This window comes from Galleria mellonella, unplaced genomic scaffold, assembly GCF_026898425.1.
Source record: "Galleria mellonella isolate WM207_F2 unplaced genomic scaffold, CSIRO_AGI_GalMel_v1 utg33, whole genome shotgun sequence".
NCBI classification, from domain to species: domain Eukaryota; kingdom Metazoa; phylum Arthropoda; class Insecta; order Lepidoptera; family Pyralidae; genus Galleria; species Galleria mellonella.
The window spans coordinates 11,866,432-11,879,322 of record NW_026442079.1 but is presented as its reverse complement, the minus strand read 5'-3'; the positions used below and the strand labels follow the sequence as shown (position 1 = coordinate 11,879,322).

Below are 12,891 nucleotides of genomic sequence, written 5' to 3'. Positions count from 1 at the left end.
GCTGTGTAATACTAGCGGTTCGTTCCGTCGGTACAGTGTAGAAATAATGAGACTGAGAATCCTATTGCTAGCATTATACCCAACCAGGTCGACCTCCTCGCGGTTCTCCCTGGAAACTATCATGGTTAATTCCTGATGAATTCATCATGATGGTCTAACTGGCCTGTTTTCATTCTCATCGATCACCCTTCACTGGTGCTCCGCCAGCGTATTCCGTTAGCGCAGGCGGGGTTACCATATCATTTTCACCCATCAAAAAAAAATTTAGAAATAATGTGGTGTCAGTGTAAATTGACCAATAATATTACTATTGTATCTAAATAACTTTCCAAATTTTATATAATGTATACTGGTAGTCCCATTAACAATGGACAGTATTTGAGTGTCGTTCCTACCTAATTCTTATGGCATTTATGCATTATAAATTTTGTAGCGCAGTGTTCCTTTTTCAAAGTTTAGCTTATAGTTTCTAGATGTTGTTTAAGTTTTTAAAATTTTTTTTTATTCAAAAATGTTTGCTCACTGATGTTTACTTCTAAACGGTTTAATATACAGTACATTAATCTATGTATTTAAATAGATAATTCTTTAGTTCAATAATGCATGACTAAAATATGAATGTTCATATAAACGCATGTGTATTTATCCCCTTATTCATAAAAACCAAAATCTACTGAAAACCAGTATTTCTAGTGATTGACAGTTTTGTCACTTTTCTTCAAATTGAAATTCTAGTATAAAAGAAAGGGACAAAAAGTTCATTAGCTAAAAATAAGTTTATGAGACGTTTGATGTTTTTATGAATAAGAGCCTTAGAATTTAGAAATAATAATCAGAAAAATTGCCTTTTAGGGCGTAAATTTTTTTTTAACCATTTATTATTTTTTTCAGAGTGTGCCCAGCGCTTCGTATGTTTTGTTTAATTTGCTTAAAGTAATTGCATGTTTTATTTGCCACGTGCCGAACTTAAAGTACACCAGTCTAACACAATTACGTGAGTATACTAAATAGTTTGCCTGAATTAACTACCAAGACTAAACATGTTTGTTGTTTAATAGTTTTGAGTTATAAATTTGATTTTATTTTATTTAGTGACCAATCACCTTAATTATAATTAAGGTAGTTGGTCACTAAATTAAATTAGACACATCAGGGTTGCCAACGTGTACGTGACATCTCTAGTATTGCAGGTGTCTATAGGCTGTAGCCGTTTACCATCGAATGGGCTGTATGCTTCTTTGACACCTTTGTGGTATAAAAAAAAATACTAGATGACATTTAAATCATGACTTGTGGGTTTTGTTGATTATTTTGTAATTAAAGATAATAGGAAGTAAATTTTATAAATCTGATTGAATGGTTTTATTTATTTTTTACTGATATAGTAATCATGTGTCATGATTTGTGTCTTTATTCTCTTTCTATTGTACAGCTTTGTAAAAAAAAAAAATAACAAACTATCAAAAAATATTCGATTATTCAAGAAAAGATCGCGTATTATCTATCATTTTACATTTATATATAATAATTTAAACCATTCAACAATTAAGAATTTTTATCTTAAATTACAGTACAATCTCGATTTCCCAACATCGATTATCCGAATATTCGATTATCCGGACTTATTTTTCACAGCTCTGATTAACACATAATACGGTTTAGACATGATATTATGTATTAATTGGGTGAATAGGTATTATGTAATCCATCATCTTTATAGCTTGTAATTTTTTTTATATCATATTGTCTAAATGATGTATGTAAGACCCTTTACATAATAATAAAAAAAAAAAAATACATTATTAAAATTTAATTATTGTTTGATTTGCTTTTGAAAACGATTATCCGGATTTTCCATTATATGGAATACACCTGGTTTTATTTGATTCGGATAATCGAGATTCTACTGTATATTTAATTACAAAATAATCAACAAAATTATAACTCACGGTTCCAGTATCATCTAGTATTTTTTGCCTAATTTTGTATAGTGACCAATCACCTTAAGTAGTTTAATAATAGTCGCTGTTTGTTTTTGTAGAATACTTATGCCTATTATGATGTAAAAATTTAAGAATTTTCCAAAATTTGTACACATTTCTTTAAAAAGAATAACAAAAATTCCATTCCATTTAGAAAAATAATATAAATAGCGAGACTACATTACACTAGTACAGCCGTCGTTGTATGTCACTCTGAGGGATTATTCACAGAATGACTTACAAATCAATCGATTAATTAATCAATAATTTATTTATCTAAACGTAGGTATTAAAAGATATTCTAATACTTTCCATTTATAGAACGCTATATTTTGCCATCATTTGACAAAATATTTTTTTTTATATTCCATTAATAACAACTGATTCGTGAAACTTTAGATGCCGAGTACCAGGCAATTAGAAATTATAAAGAGACATTGTATGTTCCTAATACGAAGCACATTAATTACTATTGAAATAACAATTGTCCTTTATCACAGGGTACACGTAAAGCGATCACTTCGGACATACTGAAAGCCGAGGATCCAGATACTCTACCTGAAGATTTATTATATACTGTGCTACACGGCAAGAATGAAGCAAACAGGTATTTAGAGCGGAATTTAAATTATATATATCAAGTCCTAACTGTGACCCTAGTAATATTATAGATGAAAATTTTGGGAAATATAAATAAATATTATAAAGGGAAATTTTATAAAAATGTTTGGGTGTTTATATTCATTCAATTACCTTTAAATGGCTGAATGGATTTGAATATAATTAAAGATTTTATCTCACAAAATAACAACCTACTTCAATTGTGACAAAACTAGTTATTTTAATCTATGAATTAAACTATTGAACCGATTTTGATAAAACTTCTACAGGGCCAATCTGTATCTATATCCGTTCAGATAAAAATGTATCATCGTATCAGATAAAATGTAATTCACTAAAAACGAACTAACATGTGCTGAGACAAAATTTTCATATCTTTAGATAAATAATAATAAGGCGAAATGTGTAGCTCAGTTATCATTTAAGACCAATTGTACAAAATTTCGAGCAAATAAATTATTATTATTATAAAAATAAAATCTGAATTAGTTTTTTTTTTATGCAACTTAGAATGGCAAACAAGCTGACCGTCCACCTGATGGAAAGTAGTACCCGTCGCCTATAGACATGTGCAGTACCATGGACATAGCAGAGTATACTGTTTCGCCCCTGATACCCCCCATGCGTTGCCATTCCTGAGGACTCAGGTGTTATTCCTCTGTACCCAATAATTTCACGCTAGAACTGACAGAGTTATGAGGTAACAAACATAAAAAATACAACTGAATTGAGGTCCTCCTTTTTGAAGTCAATTGAAAATTTTGTACATGGGTAGGATATGTCTTAACTTATTGCATAGGATACTTTGTATACAGATTTACAACTGATAAATGCTGATATTGATTTGCAAACAATTATTGTATTGCGTTTAATATAACATTATTATTTTACATACTATTTTAGTAATTTAAAAAAATACACGTAATGTTAACAGAAATTTGAAAATTATGACTGTTGAATTTCTTGTAGATTCTTCTCAACAGAATAACTTTCCAAAATTTCACTAGAATCACAAAAAATATGTTTTATAACAGTTCTTGTATATATTAATATTCATTTAAGGAAATTAAACTAGTATTTTTTTTTTATAAAAGTAATTTAAGTGTTCTACCATTCTTAGGTATAAATTTATCCTTTTTATTTTCATAGTGGTCACATCGAAATGTCCGGACAGCCAGTGGACTCATTCACACAGCAAGACATCGACGCCGGTCTCATATCGTACGTGCACGGCTCTACCAGTGATAAGCAGTTAAATAAAACATCCCTCAGGCTCACTTTACAGGTACTTTACTTTTACTTTTTTACGTTCGTTTTGTCGTTACGTTTAGTGCTCTCGCTTGGCAGCAGAAGTAGCAGCAGCTGTAGATATGTGAGCAGAAGTAGATGGAGACACATTGCGAGGACCTCAATCAAGAAGAGCCTCATCGACGATATACTATAATCATAAAAGCCACGACCACTCTGTTAAGCGTGTACGACTGAAGAGAGAGAAATTTTTATGGCTTTTGTTACATCTGACAATATATAGTCTATGTTGGAATGGCTAAATTATAATATAATAAAATAGGTAGTCTACAATTTACTTTCTTGAATTCACAGTTAATTCCTAGGAGGGGGGGGGGGTAATAAGAGTTCTTTAAAAATAAATACTTCTAATATTTATTTTTTCGATTGATTTCAGCAATAAAGCCATTATATTAATTCATTATAAATGGGATACTATTATTTTTGTCTGGACTTAAAATATTAAGTCTTATCATCTCACGGAGGATCAATCCATAGCAACAGATGAAGGTACCAGGGATATCACAAAATACTCTGTAATAATCATGTGTGTTCATAAACATAGGTGAAAAACACAGTTTCCAATGTATGGTACCAATAAAGCATATTCTCTCTCTGCCTTTGACTACGATAAGTTACCAGAGGGAGACTTTGTACAAAAGTCGATTGCTTGGGTACCTCTGTCCTATTCGTGTTTCAACCGTGAAGCAGTTGTGTTTGCATGGCTATGTTTCGGTTTGAAGGGTGGGATATGGCGTGAATTTACAGGGTACAGAGGAATAACACCTGAGCCCTCAGGAATGGCAACGCATGGGGGGTATCATGGGCGAAACAGTACACTGTGTCATGTCCATGGTACTGCTCATGTCTATAGGCGACGGTTACCACTTTCCATCAGGTGGGCCGTCAGCTTGTTTGCCATTCTAAGTTGTATAAAGAAAAATGTTTTATACTACATTGGTGAATTTTTTTTTACATTATATATCATACAAGTTGACGACCCATTTGATTGAAAGTGTGATTGTTTCCTATATTTATGACTAAATGATTATCACAGAATACTCCGTGGTATTCCTGGTATGGTTTGATTATAGTGTTGTTCCTCTGTACCCTGTATTTTCACTATATCCCAAATTTCAAACGGACTCAGCCATTCAAGTACAACTTTTTCACTATTGAAACATGGATGGGACAGGGGTATCCAGGTGTTTATTGTATAATTTATTAATAATTAATAATTGTATAGTAAGTCCCTCATTTTTTTTAATGGGTGAGAATGGAATGATGACCCCGTCTGCATTATTGCTATACGCTTGCTGAACACCATTGTGAGTCGATAGGTGAAGATGAAAGATAGATAGATAGATAATTTATTTGAATTACTTACAGCGCACAAAAAACAAAAGATATAAATGCACAGTAAAAAAAGATACATGTACAAATAAAAAAATTATAAAAAATAAAATAATAAAAAATAAAATACAGTTCAGTTAGCTCATCGTAGTAAATTCTACAATAACTAACAACGATTGTTTCAAGTGGAGCCGCGTGGAGGTCGCCTGATGGATGGGTATGTTGCCAGCAATGGGGCTGTTAGATCCCATAATTAATAATCCCATTTACCCTTATCTGGACATGACTAATTATATTTTAGATGAGGTCATCTACTGTATTATTTTTCTATTTTTTTAATACTTATTGCACTAGGTGTCAGACGGCATAGAAACCAGCGGTCCAGGCATTCTCCGCATCTCCATAGTGCCACTCCAAGTTCGCCTGGTGAACAACACTGGCCTACAGTTGGTGCATAACTCGTATGTGCTGATCACCGCTGATAACCTGACCTTCACTACAAATGCTGATGAAACGAACGTGCAAGTGAAGTGAGTTAATTGCATTATATACTAGTTTTTTTTTGCGACTTTGTTCTCGTAACAGGAATTTGATTTTTCATAATAAAAAGCAGCCATCTATGTTTTCCTCTATTTCAAATAAATAGGAATCACTACATAGTATAAAACAAAGCTATTCCCGTTTATCTGTCCCTATGTGTGCTTAGATCTTTTAAACTACGCTAAGGATTTGGATATGTTTTTTTTTATTAGATAGAGTGATTCAAGAAGAAGGTTCATATGTATAATACATGCATAATATAGTAGAGAAACACTGATAATTTTAGAGGTTTCTAATGTAATGTCGTAAATAAACACAACTGGAGAATGGTCAACCAACTTGCATGGATCCTTGATTTATTGAAATAACTTTTATTTCTACTTAAAGGGCTCTTGTTTTCTGATCTTTTGGAATCGTTTTGATTGGTTAAACTACCCATACTCTCGTATACTATGACTTGATTACGCCGCTAACTGTGGATATATATGGTTAAACTAACGATGCGTTATTACCTACCTATTAGGTACGACATAGTGAAGCCACCACAATTTGGTGTGGTGGAACGACTGCGGGTTCTCGACGGTACTTGGCAGACGGTTGATTCTTTCACCAGCGAGATGGTGAACTTCGGAAGAGTCCGGTATATGCACTTACTGGGCAGCCCCTCGCACGATGACTTCAAGGTATATTTATAATTATTACAGTGAAAATATCTACTAATCAACCGACTTCAAAAAGGAAGAGGAGAATCATAACTTTATTTTTTTGTTACAGTTCAAGGCATCTGTGGGGACGATACGAACAAACACATTATACGACTTTCGACTAACATTTATCAAACTCGAACTGTACCAGTCGGTCAACGAACAATTAATATTGAATAACACAAGAGAAGCCTTCATATCTTCACAACATTTGCGCTTTAAAACGAGACCGCTGGCTTTACACAGCGATCGCATCCAGTACACTATACTTGGACCACCGAAATATGGTATACTCCACTTGTCATCGGGTAAACGCCACTTACAAGGTCATAGTACGTTCACCCAATACCACATAGACACCGACCAGTTGTGGTACAGGCTTCACAGAAGAGCCTACTCTCACATTCAAGACGAGTTCTCATTCGTAGTGAGCGCCACAGAATGCGAGAATATCACGGGTGTTATGACGATAACGCACACACCGGCGTCAATGACCTCGGACCACTTATCCGGAAGGGTCCACACTACCCTAGAAAGGTTGCAAGTGTCCGAAGGCTCCAGGATGGTCATACCTGCAAGCCACCTCAATTTCCGAACAGATGTAGTCACAAATTTGGTGTTTAATATCACCCATTTACCGAAGCACGGTAAAATTGAGGTGGAAAACGAGAAAGATATAACGAACGATACAACTTTCTTCACGCTGCAGGAACTGAATTCGGATAAGGTTTACTACGCTCACGACGATTCTGAGAGCAGGCATGATTCTTTCCACTTCATGGCTTTGAGTCCCGAGCCTGAGGACTTTCAATACGTAGGTGTTTTCCACATAGATATAATGTTGAAAAATGATAACAGCCCAGTGAGAGTCAACGATAATGTGTTCCATATTGTACACGGGGGCGCCAGGTTGATCACCGCCAGGGACCTGAGTTACACCGACGCAGATTTGGACACTAAACCTTCGGATATAATTTATACGATACAGACCAATGATCCCCCCAACGGTGGTATCTTCAGGGCTGACAATCCTTCTGAAAATATTGCTCAGTTTTCCCAGGACGATATAAACAAGAATCTAGTTTTGTTCAAACATCAAGGGAAGGAGTATGGGAAGATGGCGTTTTGGGTATCAGATGGGTTATTCGATGTGAATGGGAATTTAGAGATTCAAGCATCACCTCCATTCATAAGAATGTACCCCACAAATGGTTCGATTGTGGAAAATGGGAAAGCCGTTGTTATCACCACCAGAGATATGCAGGTATGTTCAAAAAATCTTTTTAGAACTCTATGCGAGAAATAATTTCAATTTTTGTCCAGCAAAATATAGCAATTTCTTCACTGATAAAATTACTGTGAGAGTAAATTTTGTTGACTATAAAATGATTAATCTGTTTAAAATTTACCAAGATACTGCATACCATATACAAGAAAAAAAAATAAACAAAAAAATTTGCTAATTGAGATTTTTTTTAAATAAATATACAAAATAGTAAGCGATTGAGAAAAAAAAACTTTATTTTTTTATTATTTTTTAGTCAGTTTTTTGGGATGAAATTACAAAAAAAAAAGTAATATAATGTACATAAATTATTTTGATTTAATTTATTTAAATTTCCCAGGTTGACACAAACATGAACTGCTTAGAGGAGGACATTCGTTACGAAGTCATGATAGAGCCGAAGCACGGTTCGATCGAAGTGGGCGAGGGGCTGGGCGCGTATTCATTCACGCAATTGGACGTGGCGGCCGGTCGAGTCGCTTACAGGCACAGGGAGCCGAAGACGCCCACAGATCAATTCCGGTTTGTACATGCTTTTTTTAGTGGGGTGACAATGGGGTATCGGCAAATGCTGGCGCGGTACCAGTGAGTAATGATAGGTGAGGATGGAAACAGATTAGATGACACATAGAACAAGTTCATAAAGAATTAACCAAGGTGGTTTCCAGAGGGAACCATCTCGAAGGTCGACGAGGTGAATTCACTAGGGATTAGGAATTAAACAATAGTTTCCAGACGAGACCGTATGGAGCACCTTAAATACCAGCTTGAACCTTTCGACTCGTTGCAACGACGAGCTATGAGAATTGTCGATGATTTCAGGCTCACAAGCGGTATCGAACCTTTGAGTCTTAGGAGAGATTTTGCCTCACTCTGCGTGTTCTACCGCCTGTACAATAGATTGTGCTCAGAGGAATTGTTCAATATGATGCCCACAGCCACTTTCTACCATCGTACGGCTCGCCATCGACAGGGAGTTCATCCTCATGTCCTACAGCCTCAGTGGTCGCGTACTGCCCGGTTTCAGAGATGTTTCCTCCCACGAACACTCAGGTTGTGGAATGAGCTCCCTGCCGAGGTTTTCCCAAGAAACTACAGCATGGGGTTCTTCAAAAGGGGGGTAAAGAGGTTTCTTCAGGGTCGGCAACGCACGCGTAATACCTCTGGTATTGCAGGTGTTCATAGGCTACGGTAACCACTTACCATCAGGTGGGCCGTATGCTTGTTTGCCACCTCAGTGGTATAAAAAAAAGAAGTCAACATGATAGGGTATATTATCAGTGATGTGGACCAACTTCTTATTACTAACGATCCCTCCCCCCAATTTGTACAAATTGGAGTTTATTCTGAAGCACAATTCTAGAGATTTAATAGAATATTTTAGTGATGGATAACAATTTGACATTACATCATCATCATAGCAGCCGTTACTGTCCACTGCTGAAAATAGGTATTTCCCATAAGGGAGGCTTTACCAGCTGTTGCCATGCTTGGCAGGCGGGTTGACAACCTCGACTATTAAGTGCCCTTAGTCGCCTCTTACGACACACGCAGAAAAGGGGTGGCCCATTCTATTCCAAGATCACATGGCATTGTTGACTATCAACATCATGAGCATATTTATTTATTTTTAAAATAATATTAATTAAGTAAAACAATTTTTCTTTCCGTTCAAACTGCATGTGACGTCACGATAAATTAATAAAAAAATATTGTCTATTTTTTGTTGTCTAGATTCAAAGTGATGTGCTTGGACACATGGGGCGAGGATGTCTATCCCATAAAGATATTCCCATCGAGCTATTGGGAGCCGCTGCGGGTCACCACCAATCGGCCTCTGGTGGTCGAGGAGTCCACCAGTGTTAACATCACCAAAGAAGTTTTGGAGGTATGAATTTGGAAATTTATATATTTTTATTGCACTTTTTATAGAGTAATACGAAAAAATATATAAAAAAAAAAATATTGCACTTATAAACTACAAAAGATGATAGCTATTTGGCGCAAGAAATGTATCTAATAACAAAATTATCATGTTAATAAAACTTATGCAATTAATTGCATAAGTAATTATGCAAAAAAATGCTTACGTAACATACATGTAAATACTTGTAACAATATATATTACATAAATAAATACCTATATAAAATATATATTATATTTAAATATATATTATTCATATATACAATTATTTTATACACAATAACGAAACAAGTACCAGAGAATATAGAAGACATGTTCGTAATACTATTATAAAATTTTTATTATTTTATTTTTTATTTTAATGTGCATTTTATAATCTATTGCATATAATTTAATGGAAATGTGAACAACTAATAATTGATCCAATCATAAGTTAGTCTGTAGAAATAATTTCAAGCTCCTTTAAAATTTTACTCAAACAACTGAAAAACGGAAGACTGAATTACAGCAGCGTTTCTGAAAGCGGGTTTAGAACAGGCGTGAATTTACTGGGTACAGAGGAATAACACCCGAGTCCTCGGGAATGGCAACGCATGGGGGTTATCATGGGCGAAACAGTATACTCTGTTATGTCCATGGTACTGCTCATGTCTATAGGCGACGGTTACCACTTTCCATCAGGTGGGCCGTCAGATTGTTTGCCAATCTAAGTAGTATGAAAAATAAAGGTACTCGTAGTCTTTTAAAGGTTATTTAATTTTGTCATCTAGTAACAGTGTTATGCCCGAGGCGTGGAGAAGTATTGTGGGCTTGTACTTTACGAAGGGTGACAGTACCTTATTGCGTATAGTAGTGCCTATTTATAAAAAAATCGATTTATTGATTGCCTGTTTCTAATTTCATTTTGAGAGTGTTTTTGTGTTAACTTCAACAAAATTTGATTATTTTTTCATGAAGTTCTTTTAAAACAGAGTGTAGTGTTACCATTATTAAAAATATTTATTTATTTATTACACTTTAATACACCTAGATTTAACACCATATGGTGTTATCTACGAATAGACTGTAAACAGAAATGACAAATAATTGACAATGCAACGTGATAAGCAAATAAATAAATAAAAAATAATATAAAATGGTAATATATGAATAACATACATAATAATATAATATATTATCTACATTATACATACATATATATTAAATAATTATAGACAATATGTCTAATATATATTACGTCTATTTGTTCAGGTTATGCATCCTCAAATTGAGCCATCGAATATAGTCTATCAAGTTACCGAAGGCCCTTACCACGGCTGGCTCGAAATCACAACCACACCTGGGACCATCGAACTCGAGAACTACAACGAAGAGCCGGTACACACTCGAGTGTTCGATCAATCGATCATAAATGTTAATCGATTGATTTACGTGCAATCAGGTGTGAACCGAACGAGGGATCGGATAAAAATGGACGTCACTAATGGTATCGTTTGGTTGAGAGACCTAGAGTTGACTGTTGTAATAATACCGGAACACTTTTACGTCGTTGCGTCGAATTTGACGGTCGTCGAAGGCGAAACGGCCAGTTTAAAACCGGATCTGTTCCGGACGGTCACAGAGTATTACCGGGGCAAAGTGGTCACGTACAAGGTGGTCGAAAAACCGAAGTATGGGAAGATAGTGATGGGCGATCAAGAGTTGGGCTTGTTACCGGTTTTGAAACTTAATTCTGGGAACATACAGGTATGTTTATGATAATTTGTATTTTTATACTGTAATTATAATAAACTAGCTGTTTCCGGCGGCTTTGTTCGTTATAATTAGTATATAAAGTATCTTATGAAATCCAAATTTCGTTCGCCATTGCTAGTTGCATAAAAATTTACTTGTAATGTCAATATTTATATAAATAATTGCGATCTAAATTTGATTCCCGGTCGAGTCAATTTAGGAAACGAACTTTTCTGACTTGGCTCGGGTGTGGGTGTTCTGCTGTGTGGTCCCGGTGTAGAATGAACCTCCCCTCTCCCGTGGGCGATTAAAGAGGTGACTAAGGGAATTTAATTGTCGAAGGATGGGCAGCAGCGTCCCTCTGAATACATTACCAAAGCCTAACTGCGGTTGCCAACCTGTTTGCCAAGCGTGGCAACTACTGGCAAAACTTCCCAATAGGGGAGACCTATGTTCAGCAGTGGACAGTTATCGTCTAATATGGTGACGATGTTAAGTATTCTGGGTCAGCCTTAGACGCTCTCAGCTTGATACCTTGTAACAGGGTATTCAAGTTTGAGGAGCAGGCAATTGGTGTGATTGTGTGACACGTATTGTTATATTCAGTACACCAACGACGGTTCGGAGGAAGCGTTGGATACATTTAGATTGGTCGCAATAACGGAGAATAACAAGGAGAGCGAGCCGTTCCACGTACGGGTCAACATAGTACCGGTGAACGACGAGACTCCCATAGTGGCGGCCAACACCGGCCTATGTGTCTGGGAGGGAGGCACCTTCACTTTCACCAGGAACGAGCTGTGTACGTTTAACGATTTTGATCTTTATTACTAATAACAATAAGTACAATTTAACAATTATCAGTTGCCTTTGCAGAATTTACCAGAGGGAGACTTTGTACAAATGTCGTTTGCTTGGGCACCTCTGTTCCATTCGTCTTTTTACCATGAAACAGTTGTATTTGCATGGCTGTGTTTCGGTTTGAAGGGTGACAGTGAATATAGATATGGCAGTGAATTTACAGGGTACAGAAAAGCCCTTAGGAATAGTATTGCATGGGGGTATCATGGGCGAAACAGTATACTCTGTTATGTCCATGGTACTGCTCATGTCTATAGGCGACGGTTACCATTTTCCATCAGGTGGGCCGTCAGCTTTTTTGTCATTCTAAGTTTCATAAAAAAAATTTATGGAAGACTTTGTATCAAATCCGTCTGTGGGGTACCTCTGTACCATCCGTGTCTTTATCGAAAAACGGCTATTTCGGTTAAGCACCAAATATGAATATGGTACGGTATAGAGGCGTAACATTATGATCCTCAGGAATGGCTACTCATGAGATACCTCTATAAGTCATATAATATACTAGTATGTGAATTAGAAACAGCTATGTAAATACAGCGATAGACACCCATGCGACGACACATACAACGACTTTTAAAAGTCCCTCAATAGTAATAT

The 12,891-nt window shown here is 35.7% G+C and overlaps 1 protein-coding gene across 5 annotated transcripts in view; it reads left to right on the top strand.

Moving 5' to 3' along the window:
- LOC113522418 (chondroitin sulfate proteoglycan 4) overlaps positions 1-12,891 on the top strand; it is a 45,202-nt gene that overhangs the window by 17,804 nt on the left and 14,507 nt on the right. For all 5 annotated transcript variants that reach the window (XM_052896463.1, XM_052896462.1, XM_052896460.1 and 2 more), the window contains 9 exons: positions 2,483-2,589; positions 3,753-3,888; positions 5,598-5,773; positions 6,307-6,466; positions 6,558-7,751; positions 8,113-8,294; positions 9,507-9,660; positions 10,948-11,442; positions 12,037-12,232. In XM_052896463.1, coding sequence (XP_052752423.1) covers positions 2,483-2,589; positions 3,753-3,888; positions 5,598-5,773; positions 6,307-6,466; positions 6,558-7,751; positions 8,113-8,294; positions 9,507-9,660; positions 10,948-11,442; positions 12,037-12,232 — 2,800 coding nt within the window. The remainder of the gene's footprint in view (positions 1-2,482; positions 2,590-3,752; positions 3,889-5,597; positions 5,774-6,306; positions 6,467-6,557; positions 7,752-8,112; positions 8,295-9,506; positions 9,661-10,947; positions 11,443-12,036; positions 12,233-12,891) is intronic.